The sequence below is a fragment of the Athene noctua genome, chromosome 17, assembly GCF_965140245.1.
Source record: "Athene noctua chromosome 17, bAthNoc1.hap1.1, whole genome shotgun sequence".
Taxonomy (NCBI): Eukaryota; Metazoa; Chordata; class Aves; order Strigiformes; family Strigidae; genus Athene; species Athene noctua.
The window spans coordinates 9,434,872-9,458,169 of record NC_134053.1 but is presented as its reverse complement, the minus strand read 5'-3'; the positions used below and the strand labels follow the sequence as shown (position 1 = coordinate 9,458,169).

The 23,298-nt window shown below is 38.0% G+C and overlaps 1 protein-coding gene across 2 annotated transcripts in view; it reads right to left on the bottom strand.

Annotated features, from left to right (window-relative positions):
• GNB1L (G protein subunit beta 1 like) overlaps window positions 1–23,298 on the bottom strand; it is a 43,093-nt gene that overhangs the window by 11,080 nt on the left and 8,715 nt on the right. Inside the window, exons 1-4 of one of the 2 annotated variants that reach the window (XM_074921205.1) lie at window positions 18,319–18,441; window positions 6,074–6,201; window positions 5,709–5,834; window positions 3,546–3,708 (exon numbers count right to left, since the gene is read on the bottom strand). In XM_074921205.1, coding sequence (XP_074777306.1) covers window positions 3,546–3,708; window positions 5,709–5,834; window positions 6,074–6,201; window positions 18,319–18,441 — 540 coding nt within the window. Of the gene's footprint in view, window positions 1–3,545; window positions 3,709–5,708; window positions 5,835–6,073; window positions 6,202–18,318; window positions 18,442–23,298 lie in introns of those variants that run through there. The other variant, XM_074921206.1, reaches the window with a different exon arrangement.

Genomic DNA, 23,298 nt, shown 5'->3' with positions numbered 1-23,298 from the left:
AGGAATGACCGGACAAAACTGCTAGAATGAACACATCCTCTTCCTCCACTCTTCTATTTAATCTGTATTATAGCCTTCTTTCCATAGAGTAGATGATATTGTGCATACACCAGATAATATTACAGACTGCTTAATCTGAAAACACTTCACTGCTACCTCTCCCTTTCCCCTTTTTCCATCTCTGCTGCTAATTTTTTTGTTACATTCACTTGTGGACACTTGATTGTCTCCTTTGTTCTGCCATGGTAACACACAGCTTGCATGGAAATTTTAGGCAATAATATATCTAAGGTGGATTTTTTATTTACTGGCCAACTGCACTAACAAAATATAAACCCAGAATTATCTGCTAATGCAGGCTGGAGCAGTGATGCACACAGGTATTTTTAACACAATACTGTCTGACCCAAGGTCAGACAATATTGTGTTAAACACCTGCTCTCTGCCTACAGAGCAGCTTCTACTGTTGCTTGCACTGGTGGCAATGAATTATGGAACTGATTATTTTTTTTTTTTTTTTTAGCATTGGGTAAGTCTTTCCTCTGCCAAGGAAGTAGCTCATTTCCACCTCAGGATGATGGCAGGCAAGATCAGGGGACTCTGCCTTTACAGTTTGGCACTGAAAGGTTTTGAGTCTCAACTGACACGGAAGTGCCTCACTCTGGGCTGATTCTCAAGCTTGGAACTATGGAGAAATAGAAGTTCTTAGGTATCAAAAACTTGCTGCCAGGAACTCAAATGCATGCTTAAATCACTATGGTGATCTTTTATTTTAATTAAATAAACAATGGTCTGCATTATCTCATAAAATTAAGGGACTTCAAACATTTGATAAATCTAGCATCACCAGCCATTCTAGACTATTTCAGAACGTGCAAAAGCCCAGCAGTGCTGTCGGACAGCCCCCGTCATGTGAATTTCCTTAAGCATCTGAGATGAGGTATTACACAAATACGGCTCCTCTGGGAGCCATCAATCAAGACCAGGGCAGCTGGGATGGCTTTCCAATCCCATACCTTTAGTTCAAAGCTTGCCAGGACATCTTCCTATTTCTAGAGGTTGTCAGCCAGCCTGCCAAAAGCCAGCTGCACTCTAGGACTGCAAGTTGACAATGTAGTAAACACAATATACAGAACACTTTCTAAAGCCACTTATCAATGGAGCAGGAAACTATTCTCCAGATTTGAGGAATGGAGACTGCGGCGAAGATCCTTTCAGTATGGAGACCAAAACTATGAACAGGCCGAAGTCTGATCATCTGGGAATTCTGGTTCTTTGGAGCTATACTCTTAACAAAAGATGCTTTTCTCTTGGTCCTTATGTTGATAGCAAGAAAGTTGCCAAGTTAGCTATTGCAGGAAATGGGCTATAAATACAAAGATGACCTGCTCTCATCTTGCATCTTTCATCACTGGCTCTCCAAAGGGCATTGCCTCCTAGACAAGACTGAAACTGCAACTTTTACGTAATAAGTAATGATAAGTGTGCTGTGATAAATGCACTTCTGCAGGTTAAAAGAAAAAAAAAAAACTCCTCTGCTTTACCTTGATTAAAAACAAATGAACTGATACAAGGGCTGCAGTTGGGCTTGCAAAGGACAAAGAAAAACACAAAGATGAGAAAAGCTTTTTGCAGAAGTCAGGCAGGCATGAGCTGCCTATGCTAGACTGACAGTTCCAGAGACTGTCTGCATTAGAGGCAACGGAGCCTTAGAAATAAATACTATTTCATATATTTTGACAACTGTAACCTAAAACTTGAAGTTCTGTGTTTATATTGGTTTTGCTTAATAGGAGAAAGATTTGCCTTTGCCTGAGGTTAATAGTGTTCCTGGGTGGCTAAAACTGGCCACAAGGAAACACACCCTTTTTCTTTTTCACATTAATAAAGCTTTTAACATGTTTCTGGCAAATTGGCAAGAAAAGTGCGTGTAACTCATAATTGGTGATTTAAATGCAATCATGAACAAATAAATGCCTGTTCAGATCTCATTATTTATGGACTGAACCTGCTTTAAGACAAAATTACTCTTTTTTTGGGCACCAGCCAAGCATAAACACTTATTAAGTCTTAATTTTAATCATAAGCTGCAAATGTACTGTGTCTCACACAGTGCTGCCTATTTGGAAGCACTATATATTATGGGAGCTTATGTGAATTTATTGAAACCTGACACAGCTCTAATGTAAAGATTCATACACCAAGTGGAACTCTTTTACCTCAGGAGACAGTAAATTGTTATCAGTTTGCAGGGCCCAAGCAAACAAATGAAAATAAAACAGAGATGAGCTGTAAGAGACATTGGGGTAAACATCTCTTTGGAACAGATGATTATTTAATTCTTCACTACCAGAATGTGTGTGTGTGTACTCTTTGCCTGACACAAAAACTCTTCTCAGGCTGACACAAGAATGCACTTGTCAATTTTGTTTAACTTAAATACCATTGAGCACTGCTGTAAAATTAAGAGAGTTCTTTCTTTGATCAGAACAAGGTATGGGACTTAGAATAGTTATATTTACTGGTGCAGTGGTTGTGTCTACACGCTTACCCAGTTCGGTGAAAGGCTGAACATTCTGGCTGTGAGCCAACAAAGTACTTAAGTATGTGCTTAACTTCTGAATAATAAAAAGTTCACATTTTCTTGCAATACAGGCATCACTCCCACTTATTACTTTGTATATAAAATATGCAATTTTCAGTTTCAAGATAAGCATCCTATAGTTCAGAAAAGCATGTGACCTTTTATGCTCATGAACAATTTCCAATTAGCTACAATATTTCTTTTAATATTTATGCCGCTTTTTTCTTTTTTTTCATATTTTTGGTATTTTTATGTTGAGTATTTGAAATTATTTTTGTGTGATGTCCTCAGATAGTCCTTCAAAGAAAACAAAAACACAATTTCTACAAAGCAGAAGTGGAAATTGCCAACAAAGCTGTCAGTCAGTGATTGCTGTGATAATGGGTATTAGATGTGGACTCATCCAGTAGGAACTGAAACGGACCCTACAATTATCTCACAGTGAGCAAACCTCTGGCCGCTAATAGTAATTCAACTATTTCCAGCCAAAGTACCAGTTAAAGAATTAGCCTGGGGTGAAAGACCACATATCGCATTACAAATCACCTGCACCTCCCCTTCTCTCACCAAACACGACTTTCAGCTTCAGATGGAAGATGAGTACCTCCATCTGATGACAGACTTTCTGACCATTAGTTCCCCAGAAGGACTCTTGTTCCCCTTTAACGGCATTCAGCAGCACCAGAAGAATTTTTAAAACTCCTGCACATGAAAGACCAGCAGCAGCTGCAAATACTTAAATGTCAGACCAATCCTGGGGTGGTATCCTTGTTATTAGAGCATGAGTTATATAATTCAGTCATCTTTCTGGCAGGTAAAATTAGTGATTAGAACCCCCAAAGGTTCCTTGTGCTGCTCTCTCTTGAGCAGAGAATTTGAGAGCAATGCTTCCCCTTCCAAACGATCCCATTTCAAAACCAAAAGCAATCTCCCAAGCACTAGAAAAAGAGACACATCCTACCTCTTCCAGGGCTTTGGCTGCCATGGCCATTAGCCAGCGTCCCTCTGCCACTTTTAACAGAGAGCATCTGCAGAATCCCACATTCTCCGTGAAGACAGAATCCGTTACTGAAGTCCGTCCCTCTGCTAAATCCCACAAGCAGATCCTCTGGTCACGACCCTGGCTGTTACAGTAAAGTTATCCATGAGCATCAGGTCCGAGAAAGCCTGGCTCCCTGCAGGCTAGCATCTCAAAGTCAGGTCTTCAACATGCAGTAAAGGTGTGAGCTTAGTACAGCTTCTGTGGGGTATTAACTGGGTCTTTCATGGGACGTGTGGGAGCTCAGCATCACCGAGACCACCACCCTTCTGCTAACAGGATCAACAGTTACCAGGAGGCGGGAGGACCCCAGCCAGTCATACACTGCAGTCACAGCCAGCCACGTTCCCTTGTGAAGAGAGACTTGATCAAACACAGTTATGCTACTTATATGTGTGTATTTATGAAGTCTCACAAGTATTTGAACATATTCATAATAAAAATACTTACATTTTACCATTGATTAGATGGTAATTTAAAAGGAAACAAAAATATCCAGAGAGTAACACATTTAACACTCTTTGACCCTAGCAATGAAATAGAAATGTCAGGCATGTTGACAGCTGAAAGACAAATAGCAAGACACCAAAGACTGCATCAAAGACCAATAAAAAGCTACAGTTATTCAGTGGTCAACTTCCCACGGCCACGAGGAGGGCACAGAAGATAAACTGTGGAGACACAACATGAGAGGGACTGGCAGTGCAGAGAGTAGCAGGAATTGAACCGTGAAATGCTGTGTTTAGAACATCCAGAACCAGAAAACCAACAGCTGCATCCCTGATGTACTAGTGCAGCTCACACAGAGCCCTCTGCACACCTCTCTGTCCCACAGAAACGTCTGTGTGTTGGTCCCAGACAGTAAGACCAAGGAGGCCAGACAAGGGGCGTGGCATTAACACTACATATTTATGTGATCTCACTGGCTCTGGAACAAAGTACCACTATGGAGAAACTTCAAATCCACAAACTACAGTAGCACAAGGTATGTGTCCTCATGTTATCACCTGGGACAAGGAGACATCAGAAATCCCTTACCTATTTCTTACTTTAATTAGCAGTATCACCTGATGGAAGTAGAAACCAAAACAGAGCTAGATGCAAAACTACAGACTGTTGGGATTTCTTCAACATCAATAGAGAAACTCCCGTCTGCTGTTCAGCTGAGTGACAAACTGTCAAAACATTCATAGCACTGGGCATACAAACAATGTGTACTGCAAGAAATTGTTGTGATTTAGCTTAAGAACACAGAAACAAAAGATACAGGTAACTGCTGTCCTAAAAATCACACTGCTATAAATATAGATAAAAAATAGAGGCATGGAAAAACTATAATTATAAAAACAATGCTCATTCAATAAGATTTTATGGGGCAGAGTGTTGATAATTGTACTTAAGCAGATAACAAATATAAATGCTAATGAGTTCCACTGTATATTATAAGAGATGTCTTCTCTAGATAAACATGTCAGAACACCTCCTAGTCACACAGACACTTTGGCATCTACTCTAGATCACCTGTCTAATCCAAAGTACACAAATCTTCCCGACCTTCCCTTGCTAAACGAGAACAGAAGATATTTTGCAACAAAGCAAAAGCGTGCAACTCAGCATTCTTGCTCATTTTCAGTCTTCCACTCTCCATCTCTGATTCTTCACTTCCTTCCTTACCTTTTCTCCCTCTCCCCTCTATTTATAAACTCCTTATATCAATTTTGATCTTCCCTGAGAACCAGTTGTGAAGCGTCTGTCCACTTCAAATCCAGGTGTATTTCCTTCACCCAAAGAACTCACCTGATCTCAGTGCAATAATAAAGACACCATGGACCCCAAGCTATTGCAATGTCATCACATATATATCATAAAGAGATTAATTGTATCATATTTTCCACTTTTTGTTCTACAGTTTTTCTGTATTTTTGTACCTCTGTACTTTTCCATATGTGTTGGAGAGATATTGGAGAGACTTTCAGTGACTCCAGAAATAAAGGATTCCTTTTTTTTAACTTTTTTTTTTTAAATTCTTCTTCAATCATCACAGAAACAAGAAAAAATTCACTGTTTTTTGCCTGCTTTGCTAACCTGAGGAGCCTGTCTTTACCACCCATTGTCTCCACGCAGTAGACAGATTTTCTTCCATGGCCATCCAGTGCTGCATCCACTCTGTGTGTCTTCAGGTTCCAGACATGGATAAACCCATTCTCAGACCTGGCAGTAAGAACAGATGCTTTTAGTGTGACCACTGCAGATGATCTGATAAGACAGTCTGATACTTCCTCCTTTTTTTAAAAAACTGAAACTGTATGTACGCAGACAACACACCCATCATTCACCAACCATACATTTTGTTGTTTTCTCCAGATATCATCTATCTAAATAATACACTTTGTTTTGAAAAGAAATGTCCATACGATGCTCAACTCAGCCAGAAATCCTGGTTTACTTACCCAGTAAAAAGAACGGGGACATCAGGTTCTCTGCCTCCACAGGAAAAATGCAGAGTGTGGACTGCAGCACTGGTACCTCTGAGAACAAACTGTGGATCTGGAGGTAGCAGAGCCATCCAAGCAATGAACTGGGGGGTGAGAAGATACAGGTATCACAGAGTGCGAGGCAGCCTAAAGTGAAATTACAACTTGAAATAAATTCTGATCAGGACATTTGCTTTTCCTAGTTACTTTCCTCTTTGGATTATCGTTACTGGATGCTATTTCTATCTGCCATACAGTTCAGCGTGAAGTATTTCCTCTTAACATTGACTGACCAAGCAGCTGTCCAATCTGGGGCTTGCTGCATTCCTTCTTAAGGAAGGTAAGTGCTGAGCTGGCCACATGTATGCACCTCTTGTGCACTTGTAAATACAGAATTGTTAAGCTGTTCTCCCTGCTGCAAAAAGGAAGAGCTACAAAATACAGGAAACTGGATACCCATAATTTCAGTGGGCAAGCAATTTATCATTCCATTTAGCCCCTTGGCAAGTCTTCCCTCTTCCTCCCCATAAAAGTACTACTTCTGTGCTTTCCACTCACAACCGTTTACTGAAAAGCATTGCAGTGAACTTATCAACTGAAAAGAATTTCAGATGAGATTAGAGTTATTAATCCCATTACTCCCAAGTGCTTGAATTTTTGGTTCCAAGCATGGTTACTTTAAAAAAAGAAATGCAGTACTCCATACTAACTTAGTGGCTACTGTGTTAAACATTTTATTTTAAGGGGTTTGTATTCCCCAAAGGATCAATAGAGACAGATGCTTTCAGCTGTATGTCATCGGTTCAAATGTGGTCCGAGTCAGCAAAGAACAGGACAAGTATATAGGGAAGCATGTTGCCCTGTCTGCCATGGGAAATGTGAAGGACAATTTATTATGAACCCGCAGCGGTAGCTTGTGTGACCTGGTTAGGGACACTCTTCCTGATCTGGCACCTTCGCCAAGTGTTTCCATTCACATTAACACCTTTGCAGGCAGTTGTGCACAAGCACAAAGGAGGAGGATGACTTTTCTGTGTTCTGACTTGCTGCAAATGACCCTCCAGACCCGTGCTGGAACAAGGTAACAGCAGATTCTTTGCCTGTAAGTACCATTTGCAATTCACTGGGAAGTGCATTATAACATGCATTACAAGAAATATTTTCACTGCTTTATCTGTGACATTACTTGCCATGCTTGTATTTCTGCTTCTTCCTTTCTGACCTGACCTCATACAGAAAAGGATGGCTTTTGACACTACATGTCAACTCTGATTACTCTTTCCCATTCATGCATATATTACACCAGATTAAACAAAAAAGTTTTCTAAATTCAGTAAGGGAAGATTAGCAGGTGGTTTTCTGCCTGATGGTTCACAGCAGAGGAATCGCAGAGAACCAGAACAGAGTGCTAGAGCTAAAAGTTACATGGTAAATCAAAACAGCCCAACTTTTGTCATCTCACTTCAGTATCAGCTTTTGAATAGTATTTACTGGATGCACTTGCTATTGCACCTCATTTGCAGGTCTGCCTTGAGTGTTTATAGATTGGTAATCACCATGGTATCTATAGGTCCTAATTAAACACAATTATCTTTTAGGACTAGTGATGAAACAGGATTCTTCAGCATAATGTGCAATTCTCCCTCAATAGCACTGTGTAATTAGGTATGAAAATAATGAGCTCAGTGGATAACCTCCATGTTTTAGTGCCCTGACTCATGTGTTTTATGATGTTGTCTGATGATCTAGACTCATGACAGGCTGGAATAAATTTTCAGATGATGACACGAGGTACAGATTTGCCCCCGTGGTGAGATCCAGCTCTCAAGTGCCCATCTGTAACATGCTTCTCCTGTGTTATAAGCTGTCCCCATGTCTTTGGGACACACCAGCTGTATGCTGTTGCCCTCAAAATGACACTTTGTAGAACCACGTAAATAAAATAGTAGCTAGCGGCTTGTCAGAGGAGCAGGGTCCCTCTTCACAGTGGGACGACCCTGGGTTACTGCACTGAGCAAGCAAGACAAAATAGAACTGAGTCAACCCAGAGGCTATCTGGGATTACAAGGCAGGTTTTTAATAGCATTTTTCTAATTACTGACACAGAAGTTTTTGCTGACAGACAGCAAGTGTGTGCGTGGCTGTGGGAAGGGTTTTACCTGGCATGAAACAGACGCTACTAATGCATGTCTTTACAAGGACAATATTTCAGAAAAATCCTCAGACTGGCTACAGGAAAAACCCAACAACTGAAAACATACTTTCAAGCTGTAAGCAAATGAAATTACTTTTTGCTCCTTGAAGCCTGGTCTTTTGCTTGCTTTTTTTGCTTATAATGTATGTGAATCTGGAAATTGGGCTTAACACTAGATCTACGTACTTTTTTATTTGTCCTATGACTCCTTATTACTTCCTATCGCAACTCAGCAGATGAGTAACAGTGTGACAGTATTAAGCATCTGATTTTTCTTCCATAAAGTGCTGAACTATAAAATTGTATCTGAGCTGTCTTCTTCATCCATGAGTGTGGACAAGTCGCTTAAGACCAAGATTTAATTAAAAGTTCTTAGGTACCTAAATCAACAGAAAGTTCCATGAGGTCACAAATAGATGGAAATTTGGTGCCCTGGTGCCTTAAAAACTCCAAGAAAGCATCCATCTGTTCCTGTTGACACATAAACATCCTCCAAAAAAATGACATTTAGCCTACCTTCAACTCACCAGGTAGCTCAATATCTCTACTTTACTTACAGGGATAATGAAATACATTGTGGTATACTGATACTAATAGCTAATGGTTATACCATGCCTTGCTAAGCAGACAGCTACAAACATGCTAAATATGATGACTGTGTGATGGTTAAAGCCATTGGGTAAGTTTTTCCAAGGTGCCTAAGTGATTTAGAAGCCTAAGACTCATTTTCAAATGAATTTTCAATCCTAAATATCTGGAACTTTTTAAAGTTTCACCCCAGGTGTCTGAAAATGAGTTCTCTAATTAGCACAACATTTATTTTCTTGTTAACTCCATCTAGCCCTCAGGGAGACCAATCTGTTCTTGTTAACTGGGGATATCTGCAGCAAATTTAATTAAATGAATTTGCTTAGTATTTAGGCTGGTCTGAGAGCAAAATCTGGCTCAAGGGCTTGAACAAGCAAAGTGCAACCTACAGAAGAAAGTTCATTTAAAAGCATCATAGGGCTAGACTACATGTTTGTCCCTGAAATATCCACATGCTATGACTCCTGCCTTCTGTGAAAGGACGTTAAAAAATATTAATTTTTCTTATGACATTATTTGTTTGCAAGAGGGTATCACCAGTAAGAAATGCAACACCTCATCATTACACTCTTGTTTCTTAAAAGATGTTCCATTTTTTATTTCTTCCAGCCTTCCCTGTGCTGGTAACAGCATCCTCCTTCAGGGGCTGAGCTACACTCTGATGTGATACAGACAATTAGATGTATTTTTCACAAGGTGCACTGCAACCCCTTGAGCTCCTGCATAAATTATATTTGCTACATGAGCGAGTAGTGGAAACTCCAGCTGTTCAAATTAGTGTTTCAATTAGCAAACAGCTATGTGCACCACACATTAGGTACTAAAAAGGGTTTTCACAAAAAAAAAATGCTTCTACTAAATGCCAGAACAATTGAATTTCCTTCAAAATTACACTGTCTTAAAGAACAATTCACTATTAATATCCCTCACAAAACTTGCTTTGTTTAGGTTGCAATTAGAATAATCTTCAAACCATTTGAATTTCTATGCAGTGGTATTCCAGTATCATCACTTCAGCATTTGATATAAAAAAGTTAAGCTTTTATTTAATGAGAGTCATTTAAAATATGTAAATGTCAAAAGGATTACCTTGGAAAAATCTCTAAGAGAATTAAAAACATTAACAGATTCCCACAGGAAAAATTCCAGCAGAATTCAGCAACCCTCCTGTTCCCACTCCTGTCACTTGTATTTCTATCACACATTGAAGCAAAAACAAATTGCTATTAAAATATCATCCAAACACCCTCCTCCCCCTACAAACTCCACAGTTCAGTTTGAGATACCAATGGCTCAAGCAAAGACAAGAAAAAAATCCTCTCTTTTTTTTCTTTAGGCTTATTTAGAGTAGTAAAAACTCAGTGGTAAAAGAGCTTTTTCAGGTATAGGAGAAATAAATCTCTCTAGGCATGTCTGGCAAACTGATTTGGGACTGAAACCAGCAGGTGTGCAGACATAATTACTACTGCAAAATATTCAACACATCCAGGTGTGCTTACAGATATATGAAATCCCTGTTATTTTTTGAAAATTCCTAGTCTACCAGGTGCCACTCTCCCAAAGGAAAAATCAGAGCAAAGAATGAGTTGAGAAAGATGTGAATAAATTGTTCTTCCCCCTTTCCAGGATGTTTCTTTTTCATTCATACAAACCCCCTTTTTCAGCCTGCACTTCCGTGCCTACCTGCATTCACTCGCAAGTTTTGTGACACTGCTGTGTTGTACAGCGTAGCTCTGGTGCACATGTGTTTTTGAAGAGGGTCACTAGCTGTAACTGCAGAGGAAGCCAGTGGAAATAAAAGACTCCCTCAAATTAATAGTGCAATGCAAACAGTTTTGTTTATTCCATCACATTTACCATCTCCAGCGTTAATGTACAGCAGGCAGCCCTTGCAGTATGAGCTTTCCAAGCACAATATTGCCATGTTTCCAGCCTGACACCCACTGCAGACAACTGGGTTTCATAGTGGTGAAACTATGAACTATCCTCTGCTGAAGAAACACCCTTATAACACGGCTGCCTGTGAGCACCGTGGCCCTTCTTCATGCAGCCAACTATCGCCTGGCTGGTGTGAGAGTTACCTAAGCAGCAAAGATAGATAAGAGGGGTCCCAACAGCACCCCACTCATCTCACTGAATTATGCCAGAACACAGCGGGACTTGGAAACATCTTGGACATCCCTGGTTGACATAAAATGCTGCCTGGTTATGTGGCAGCTCTGGGAAGTGGAGAACAAGAGTTTAGGGCTACAAGAACCCATTTAATGAGTAGCATTTCCATAGCTAATTAAAAGAGATAACAGACAAATCTATACGAGTTGAATGAGTTAAAGTTCACCTCATCTGACTGCAAAAGTAAATTTCTCTAAGTTATTGACTACAAAAGGTCTGAAAGCTAGTATATGGTCTGGTAAACAAATAATTCTTCAGACGTGTTGTGACAAATTTTTAAGCCCAGGTTTTCATTTTGCATGTACAAGTCAAAAAATGACAGAACACACTGAAATCAAAATAGCAATAGAAAGGGATGTTGTGAGACAGTCATCTGAAGAAATCTCTTTGCACCTGAAGTGAAAAGTAACTGACTGTACAAAGAAGTACCTTTTTGTGCCCTGTAACAAGCTAACACATACGAAACACTTAAGTAAGAATTAAACAACCACTCCGGTTAAAATCCAAAATTAAAAGCCAGGCATTTCACATTCTTTCCCCAGTCCACCGAAACACATAGTATGTCTGTTGAATGCAAAGACAAACAGGCATTAGTAAAAATAAAATCAGTACAAGCTTGTATAGGAACTGCCTGCACAGATCAAGAGTTGTGGGAGTGCTACACAAATACTTGCAAAGGTCAGAGCCCCAGAATATATGAAAATTCACTCATCAGTCAACTAACACCACAGCTTTCAGTTTAAAGCTCCTTTGCCATCTTTGGTGTTCAACTGAGATAAAAATTGTATTATAGTTCTAGGTTTTCTTTAAAGCTAATTTTAAAATTAATTTATTTCAAGTGGAAATTAGACATCAGTAGAAATCTTTAAATCAAGAAATTGATTTCAAGCAGAAATTAGAGTAAGTAGAAATTTCTGATTTAACCAGTAAAATGTACTAGTAAAGCACTCTTAATTTTCAGGAGTAAGGACAACCAGATGCTTCCTCTTAAATTGGTTGTTTTTCACATTATTACCTACCTATGACTACCAAAGTACAGATTAAGCCCAGTGACATATATTTGTATTTCATATGTGACTTCAGAACCTAAAAATTTTAAAAAAGGAAAAAAAAAAAATCACAACAGTGGCCTGGAAACATTCATTAGTGTGCTTGTGCTTGCACTGGAAATACAGTATCAGATAGTGTAGATAAATTTCTAGATAGAATTCTCTTGCTTGCAAAACTTGCTAGTTGGAGACACATGAATGTCAAAGAGAGTGCAATGATTTATATGACCTAGCTATACAATCCTTTATTAACTGATATCATAAACCTGTTGCCACACAGCCAACATTACAACTGACAAGAGTCCTTTCTTTTATAGGTTGGGAACACTAAATGCTGTCAGAGCTTTCATTCTAAATAGTCACCATATAATTTCTAATTGCTAACAATGACTGCCTGCTCAGAACACTTCAAAAGTCTCATTTTGAGAAGTTCTGAGAACCTCCATTTCCCATTGACTTCAAGGGAAGTTCGGAGTTACCCTCTCTCGAGAGCTCCCCCAAATTACCTTCTCTCCTGACATTTAGACAATGAACGATGGAAGTTTCCACATTTTAATCATAATAGTCAATGGACAGATAGCAAACAAAATTGCTTATCAACAATTGGTGATACGCCAGAAATCTAATGGGAGCAGAAAAGAAAATTACTAATAACCATCATGCACTGCAACACATTTTTAATAATTTCCACTCAGATAATGGCTCCTCACAGTGTTAGCACCTTTTTTTGTCTCTAAGCATCCCGTAACTGAATGAGGCTAAACCACAGTATATTACGACTTTAAGTAATGAAGTTTGAAGAAAAAAAAGTATATAAATGTCAGTGTGTAACCTTCTGGAATACTGAAACCCAGGCCTGTGTCTTGAGGTTCACCTTCAAATACTTCCATCTGCAATTTTAAAAAAGTCACTGTACAATAATAATTTTCTATATGAAAACATAGATTCAGCATGGGAACAAAACTAAGAATGACTGTAATTATTTGAAAGACACAGAGTTAGCATATGGATCTCATTGCCACTTACACATTTTGTTCACTGAAACAAAAAGCTATTAATCAATATGTAAAAGCCATAAATTAACATAAACATTAATCATTCTAATACTCCCACTGTGTCGGACTGATAATTTTTTTTCAGTCTTTCATTCTGACATATTCGCCTTCAGCTATCAGCTGGTTGACCTTTTTTAACATGGCTAAACATTTTGGGCATTGCAAATCTTACTGAAGTAAACATTTTGGAGACAGCCAAATATCATAGATACATTTATGCCAAAATATGGGGTCTGAAAACACAAGAAACCCTGCCTCACATTGCACTAGCTTTTAATAAGGGAGTCTAAAACAGAGCATGAAATACAGCTGAAACAGATGAAATTCCAGTGTTCCATAAACAGGTTCATTTTGCAGATGAGAGAAAAGACACCCATCCGCTTTACTTTCTGAAACCATTAATTGTTTGGTAGAGTGCAACGATGTAACTACAGGCAGCCTTGTTTGGAGAAAGCAAGCAGGCATAAAACCCCATAGTAGTTCAGCCCTGCAACACACCCTCCATAAAATTAATGAAGAAAAACCAACCATGACAAAAACCCCTAACTCTTTGAAAACCTGAAGAATATGAAATGCACAATATAAGTGAAAAGAAGCATTTATACAACTGTCTCTCTATACCATACCATCAGCCCTAAAATGCATTTAAGTTTGTACACTTGATAAATCATTGTAATCTAGCAGAAAATTGATAAGCCAAGGACCATCAAAAGATTGTTTTGAGTAGCCCCTAGTTCAGCCATGCATAGCAATCTGTCAGCCACGGGGCTCTGTCTGCCCACCCTCCTTAATTAGGGGTGCTGCACAGTGCAGCATCAGCTACAAATCTTTTGGTTCCAAGAGCTAATAATGTCCTCAGATAGCATGGGCTTAATTAAACATCTTCCAGACATTTTAGCAGACATTTCCTGCAATAATCTTGTTTAGTAACAAACTATTAAAAAGAATTGACAGAGAAGAAATATATCAAGTTGTTACAGCAACTGAAGTTTTTTGGGCCAGAATTATATGTCTGCAATTAAGGATTCTGTAACTCTGAGCAATTAAAATATCACTTTATTTGAAAACTAATTAATTCTAAACACATATTTTTCCCATGACAAACTTTTATGATTATTTAATTTATTCCATTCTAATTACACTTTAATTAATCTGCTCTTGTATAATATTATGCTGTTATTCTGGCATTTGACCAATGAAGACAATAAATTGATTGCAGTTCCATTGTGCAAGAGCAGAAACTGTCATGCCAGTTTCAACACCACGTTTATTTATTTGTCTGTTCTATTACTTTTCTTTTCCTCCCACAGGGCACAGGAACATGAAAACATGGTACAAATTGGATGACATTTTGTCTTCTATACTTTTCTCTTCAAAGTGTGAAATATAACTTAGAGTTTTCAGTATTAAGGAACTGTATATGTAACATGATATTACATCATAAAATTATAACCTATAGGAAAATATACTTCTAAAATACATCACACAATGACTTATCAATTGATTCCTGATGCACAGGACCATGTCCAGAGGTGTTCCCATTGACATTGAGCTCTGCTTAGGATCTGGCCTGATACAGTCAGCAATAAGGGAGAAAGAGACAAAAACCCATTTTCATACTTATCTTAAAAAATTACATTAATTTCAGTATCTCAGTAAGTTTTACAAGACACTGCATTTTAGTTTTGCATCAAGTTACCTTAGATTCAACTACAACAAAAGCATATAAATTCTTTTCTTACTCTATAAATACTATATTTGGATTAAACTCTGATAAATATATACAAATATTTTATTACACACAGAATTAGTAGTGTTGTATTTTATTTTGCTTTGGCCATACTTGAAGTAAAAATGACTGTCGTCATTTACAGTCAGAAGTCCTCAAGTTTCTTTGAATATGAACGTCCCTGAAATTCAGAGTTCTTGCGCATTTGATAGGAGATACTGAGCAATGACTCTTACGAAGACACAATGAAGCAATCTACTTTTCACATACTTTTAAAACTTCTGCTCACATTGCTGGCTGTAAGCTTTCTTCTTCTTATGAAATAACCCCCTATTGTATATGCCTTACCAAGAGTGAGATGCCTTGCAGAGGCAGGCAATTAAATTAAAATGCACTGCAAGTTGAGCTCTGTCACTACTTTCCGAAATATTTCCTTTTACTTTAAACATGCAGTTTACATTTCTTAGAATTAAAAAAAAAAAACAAAAACCAACAAAACAGCAAAATATGTTCACAAAATACATATTTGTTAAAAGAGAATAAAAAGATTCTGCACTTAATTGAAAGGCTAAGTACTTTACCAGCATTGCCATAGTGGGAGATACATTTATATTAGGATATTATACCTGTTTCCTAGCCCCCATGTTTATATTCTCACTATTTGTTTCATAATAGTTAAAAAATATACTTTAAAATTGCAAATAGCAAGTGGGATAAATTTACATAAACATAGAAGGAATATTAAATAACCAAAGGTAATTCCTATTTGTGTCCAGCTCATGTTTCAAATTCCAAACTTCGGATCTGATCTACACCCGTCCAAACTGCTAGCTGATATTGGTGAGACTGCTCAAACGGGGAAGGGTTTGCAGGATTCATTCATTATGCCAGTATTTCATAAAGCATTTTCTCTTCAGAAGGTTTCTGCTTCTGTGTCAACTACAGCACGTTTCCAGGACCAGCATTATTATGGGACATTCTTTGTAGATGGAGAATCTGAGGCAGGGACAGTAAGTGACCTCCCAAGGTGGCATGGTCCCTAGAACTGGGTTAGGATTCCACCCACCAACTCCAGGCAACAGACAGCCCCTTCCCACTGCCACTGAGATTCACATGCCACATAGCATTTTAAGAAACAAAGCAATGTGGTCAGTACTTTAATCTGTATCAATTTATTAGGCTAAAACTTTAAATCATTATTCAGATGAACTCTCAAGGTCAGAAGCAACTGCGTTTCAGTAAAGACCATACCATTTGGCACATACATTTTACTTTCTCCAAGAACCCCTTTAGTATTTTAAAAAAAGGAAGACTTGGTGTTATGTAGATCACTTTTAAATATGAGTCAAAGTTACAGATTATAAAGTATTTTTATGCTATGAAATATCTCCCAAAATTCAAGCTTAATTACTAATAGTATGTGTCATTTGTCTATTAGGATTCTCATCCAGCACAGAATAAGATTTGGATAAGACAAGTTACTGGAGAGCAAATTAGTCCAAGAAACCTAATAAGGATCACTATAATTCCAGTGCAAACAGGAATGACATTTACAAGATAAATGTTACCTGAATATCAAATAATAATAATAATAATTTTAAAGGTTTATTTTAACAGTTTAGGCTAAGTTTATACTTCAGATACAAACCCACAATTGTTCTTTCATGCCAGTTTGATCCCATAAGTCTACATCCATTTTGCATAAGCAGGATGCATTAGTTAAACACACTCATCTCCAAGGCTCTGACATGAGTAAACATATGTTAAACAGTTAAATTATTAAAATGTGAGGGGTATTAATAAAAAGCTGGTCCTGCATTTAACAGTGGTTGAATACCGATGATATTAATCCCCAGTTTCTAGTACTGACTGTTTCCAAGACCTGCAATGTTCTGATCAGCTAGTTTCTCTCTGGTTTAAGGAGTAACACTAACTGATATTCAGCAAATGGAGAGAAACAAAACCAAAGTCACAGCATAGAGTTACATAGTTTACACATGTAACTTCAAGCTTCATTCCTCTCATCCATGATAAACTACTCCTGACCAAAAGTGGAGTGAAAAATGCAAAACTGTTTCACCGCCTTAGTTCGAAACTTTGAACCATTCTGCAGTACCTGAACTTGAACTCCCACCCTTTGAATGTGTGCTGAACAGCCCCCTATTGTACCGCACTTTTATGCTGGCAGGAACTGAAGTGTCAATCTCTCATCAGATAATCAGATTATGTCATGTTCTGACCAAATTCATTAGGAAAACTTTTACCAACCCTATTATCTCAAACCAGAAAATCTAGATCAAAGTATAACCGATTTTACAGCACAATAAAACTCTTATAAATATTTAAACACTAATTAAAAGGCCTCTTTTGTTAAAAGTAAATAAATAATTGAAAGCTATGTCTTCTTATAAACGCTATTGAATGCAACTGTATTTATCTCATGCTTCTCAGAAAAACAGGACATATATATGGTGGAGAGTGGGAAGCAATGCACTTAAAAGCAGTCATTTGAGAAGATGAAGGGTTGCTAGACTTTTAAATCATGTGTCTAAAGTAAGTCACACTGAGTGCTCATTCTACTGACAAAGCATTAACCCCTGAATGTCTTTGTTAACTCCATTCATATTGGTCAATCCTATCTACTTACTTCATGCAGATGTACTGAGTGGATGCTACATCCAAAAGGAGAGAAGAAATACTTTTTAAGGAAATCCTACATCAATGAGTAAAGTCACAGTAAATGCAATTATATTGTCATTTGGTTTCTTCTTAAAATATGTATGATCTTGTCTCATAAAAAAGTAAATAACTGTAAGTCTGGCAGGTGTATTTTCTGCTTTTTAAGCAGATATAACATCAGCATAAAACAAACACTGAATGTGAGGGTACTAACTATTTTCCCTTGTCTCCATTTCAGGTAGCTAGAAAGCATGGAATAAGAGAATCAAAGAATTCATATTAATATAATTAACAGCAAGTAACTGAGTTCAGACTAATCCATGAGCAAGAATGGCGACAACAAATAATGACAGGACAGTCATCATTATTGATTTCAAGTATTTTTCAGTACTACAATCAGATTCTCCATCTGTAACTCAAACTTTAAAAGTATGATAATTTACGGAAAGGAGATTAATTTAGCCATTTTGAGTCAAAGACGTATTTCATAGCTTCATCCCAAATCCTGTATATTGTTAGGATCCCTTTCCCCTTTGAAGACTTAGTGAATGATTGAAGCTTCTACTTTCTGAGAAACAGATAACACAAGACTAGTAATCTGACTCTAAGCCACTGGATAAAGGCAGTTTGTTTCCTCTTAGCCCATCTGTCAACACCTCTTCAGTAATTAGTCCTAATTATTACAAAGGGCTAGCCTCCCATTCGCATTATTAAATCAGAAATAGTATCATAGCCAGGTATCTTTCAACGCCTACCAGACTGGCGACCTTCGATTTCATTGAATCTTCTATCAGTATCCGCCTTTGGAAGAGCCTCGGCAGTAATTTTAGCATCAGCTTCAAAGATGCAGATCCCACAGTGGAATTCCAGGGATGCATTCATATACACACCCACATCATGTGACAGGAGAGCAAGCAACACAATTGACCTTTGCATTGTTCTCTAAACTCCCGTGATATAAAACACACATCTCTATTTTACACAATAGAACTGGTTTTTGCCTGCATACTTAGAAGTGCTCCTTTGAACTAAATGCTGATAGGAAAAATAGTGAAACTGTCTATAAAGATGAAGGTCAATTCTTTGTTAAGAAAACAAATACATCTGAAACTGTTTTTCAATCAAGATAAATTTGAAAGAAGTAAATAGTAACTAAAAATGTGCATAAATGTATTTAACTGTGAAGATTTATTTTTGCCCTATAGCTGAAGTACTTCCCCAGAAAACTGGAAAACAAAAAGGTTGATGACATCGAAACTCTCAAAGAACCAAAGCTCAATTAGCTAAGGCTTTAGTCAGACAGTTTTAAGCTCTTCATTTGTGTTAACGTTTATTTAACTGAAAAAAGGAAAAAAAAGATACTCTTAAGAATCAAACACTCCATGTCTTTTGATTAAAAGCCAAATGTTTCCCAATAGCACATCTGAGACCACTAGTGAGGATTTGTTTACACTGGATTTCTCATCGACAGCAGAGCACTACCAGTTTCCTCAGACACAAGGAGCCAACCTGAGCGGCACCTGTACAGTTTATGGCTTCTGTAAGTATCTCGACTAAAAGCTTGCGCCCAGAGCAGAGGAGCTACACAAATATTCAAAAATCTCCACATGAACAAAGACTACATCCTCTAATTAAAACAGAGAATGTTTTTGTTGATATGCTTAATGTTTCAAAAAATAAGACATACAGAAGACAATTTTTTTAACAACAACAACAAAAAATTAAAGAAATTTTCTGTGTCCTATATTAAAGTAAATTAGTTATTTTTTTTCTCCCCTCCTTGCAGGTCTCCTCTAAATGCTACATCGATAACAGAAATAAATAAATTTTTAAAAGGAGATGTAAATAATAAAACAGCTAGCTACTATATAAGAAGCAGTAGCCTAAATATTTAGGGATTGACTGACAAGCCAGGAATTGGGCAGGCACTGAACAGGGTACACAGGGAGAATGCCCCAACCTGCAGGGATGTTACTGCAGCTCCATGGTGACACTAAATTCAGTGCCTGGAACAGGCACCACGTCCCGAGTTCTGGGCCCCTGATTTGTGAATGTGGTTGGCCCAAAGTCCCTCTTCTGTCTCATTCTCTTCACTTGGCCTACTTGGAACTAGCACAAAGACACACAGTACTGGAGCATGAAGAAACTACTCTGATTCAGCTTCCTGCATACTTGTCCTGCATACCTTCCTGCTAGAGTACTCATGGCACCATACAGCTTCACTGCACCTGGATGGCTTTTCACTTCAGAGATAACTAAAACTCAGTGCCAAGAAAAATAGACACACAAACTTAAAATTCATTTTCCAGGTTGTACATTTTCCAAATAAATGCCATGTTAGTAACATGCACAGTAACAGGCAGGCATTTGACTATCAATGGATCAGACTTTAAAATACATTAATATTTCAGGTATCAACAATGTAGTATTAACACACTCACTACCAGTTTTTTCTTGATTATCCTTATGATAATTCAGTGTACTAACAATAAGAACCTTTCACAGGAAAACATCATATGGTTCTAGTACTGCAGAAAAAAATGCCCTGCAGTGTCAGACAAACGGTCCATCTAGCCTAGTATCCCGTTTCCAACAGTGTCACGCTATTTAGAGATGCTTTTTAGGGAAAAGACAGAAGCCTGACTGCTTTTGCAGTCCATTCACCCCCATACTCCTCCACGCACAATTGCCATATTAATGATGTTTCAGGACATGTAATTTCACTGTTCATTGTAGTCCTACTGTCTATGAAATTGTGTAATCCCCTTTGAACCTATGATACCACTGCCTTCACTACCTCCTGTGGCAAAAAATTCACTACCTGAAGTTTCAGAAAATGAAGGAGTATTTACTTTTATTTATTTTAAACCTGATCTCCTACTGGTTTCACTGAGTGCCCTCTAGTTCTTACATTGCAGGATTTGAAGGGCAACAGTTTCACATTCGGCTTTTTCATCACTTGCATGATTTTGTAAATCTCAGTGATAAATATCTGTCTTTCTCTAAACTAGAGAGTACTAGCTTGTTCAATCTCTCCTCCTATGACAGTTGTTCCATTTCCCCCAATTGTTTCAGTTGACATTTTCTGCACCATCTCTAACTCCACTAAATCCATCTGGAAAAGCAGAGAACTGAAGATAGTACTTCAGATGTGAGCCCAGTGAGGTTTTCCTTAGTATCAAAATGACATCCTTGATGAGATAAATCTTCACTGACCTCAAAAATCACATGTCACTTTCAAGAGAGAAGTTATTTCTTTCTGCAACAGATATAATTCCAGCTAATACACCTAGCAAAGGAAGTTAACTTTGCTGTCGATAGTTTAGATTTTCTGCTCAGGGCAAGCCAACAGAGAAAAGGCTAAGTGTACTGTCCAAGGATCTACATCCGGAAGAAATACCATAATATTTTAATAGCACTTCCTGAAACACCTAGACTTCCTGGAATTCCTAGTTAAAATCCCAGAGGAACTGATAATGTTCTCTGTCCATCCAAGCCTAGCAGACTGCTTCCCTACACCACTGTGTAGCTTTCGGGGAAGAATTTTAAAGGTCCTATCTGTTCTACATCAGTCCTTGAGAGTTTTGGTTCATTTTTATAACAATAAACCCTGTAGCTTCTCTTGCTGACTTGGACCAAAATCCCTCTAGTACATTATGCTAGCAGCTGTTTCTCTCCATTTCCAGTTATGTGCATTTAAGTGGCATATTTTACAGTAAACCAGATCCTTCCCTATTTTAAGGTTACTTTGTACTACGCAGAAATGTTGGAGCGGCAACAGGATGCTTTTTTCCCTTGATTTTCATTTCATGTCATTAACTTTCATGGAAGTAAAAGCGTTTGGGTCGAAAGGAGGCAACAATTATAAAAGCACATGTGCACAATATAATCTCAAAAGAAAAAAGAAATCAGACCCCAGCAGGAGGAACAAAAGGAAACATATCTTTGTTCCAGCTGCATGAGCCACCCAAGCGTGGAGGAGACAGTGCTGAAATCTCCCCAAGACTGTGCACAACATCGCTGCAATGTAGCAACAGCCCTGCTTTGGCCTCACTTCTGCCACCACATGCCCAAGTCTATCAGCAAGAATCTACTGGGACACAGGAGCCACATCGCCCTGTGGTCACCCAGAAATGCCTCTGTCTCAAAACGGCAACAAGACAGATGGATGCCATGGCCTTTATCTGGCAGTTTTGCTCAAGTGCAGAGAGGAAGATGATGCCCCATGTTCCCGGTGCAGTCCTTGCAGGAGGAAATGAGATCCTGATTTCATGACATTGCTAGCAAACTACCTCTGCAAGGCAGATACTCATTTTTAGATGCTACACATTAGAATGTTTTATATAAATATACTTCTGCAGTTTTCTCAGTTCTCACTAAGGTTCAAAATACTTACATACATTAATAATTACACAAAGGTAGCACCACTAAACTAACACTGATTTTAAAGAGACTACTCACACAGTGAAGATGTTCAAACACATCTGCAACAGCCATGGAACATTAACATAAAAACAGCAACTGGTTTTAGCTCTCTCAAACACAAAAGTCTTCATAATAATGTGTTTTGTATAAAACCAGACTATAGTTTAACCTGCAAGGTCTTTGGTTTGTTCTGTTCTCAAATGTGCAAGTACTAGTTTCAGGGAAGAAGTCTGTGCCAAAGTATATTATACCTACTATGGCAATAAATTCTTCGTGGATGAGGTTTTATACATAAATTACCTTCATTTGCAGTCTCTGAATGTTCTTCTAAATTTTATGGGATAATATGAATTATGAGCACCCATGTATTTCTTGTCGGTATAATGTGAGACAGATTTTTTTCTACTATATGCAAAAGATTATGCAAGTAAGTTGTACTCTACACCTCTCTCCCTCCACCTGTGTTAAACAAATGTGATAACACAGACCAGTCAATTGCTTATGAGAAGTGTACAGCCTGCTATAAAGATATGCATGTATGAATTAGGTCTAACTGGGATTAAATACGAATCACATGATTAAACAAAAGCATAAAAAATATCTAAAAGGTTTTTTCTAAACCTTATAAACTTAGATTTCTTAATCTGTTATTTCTTGGTTTAGTTATTGGTACATTTATGGTTTGGCAAAATAACTCCATTTAAATAAATTGTACATTTTAAGTGCACAGTTTATATTTAATTGAAGCTACCATTGTAATCTTTACAAAACTTGGCTGGATTTCAGTGGCTGGGCTTTAGGTATTTTGCTGGTTCTGCTGTATTTTTAAAACCCTAGAGAGTTTGGAAATGGAATGAGTCTGTTCACTATTATTATTGGTCTCTAGTAAATACTGTTGGTGACCAACTGGAACCTAAATCCTAGCCATTCTTCATATATCTGTTGGAAGACTGGGTGCTTTGGACTCATTTATACACACCTCTTGCCTCAGAAGCAAAGTTCCAGGTTTCCACAGGACCTCTGATTTCGGGAATTATTAGGAATGTGAATTGGCAAACAGTACCCGGACCCCAATACTGCAAATAGTTCCACTCCCACTATCTGAATCAGCTTAATAGTTTCAAAGGCTTCACAAGACCAGGTCCAGGATCAGCCATTTTTCTGCAAGGACATACTCTTGGTCTGCTGTATTAAACAGCAACAATGCTTCAGAATGCACCTACTTGCAGCTGCTGAAAGCGAGAGGTGAAACCCAGCAGGAATGGTATGGATGGTATGGGAATGCTTGCCTGGCTCCCACGACAGCAGGG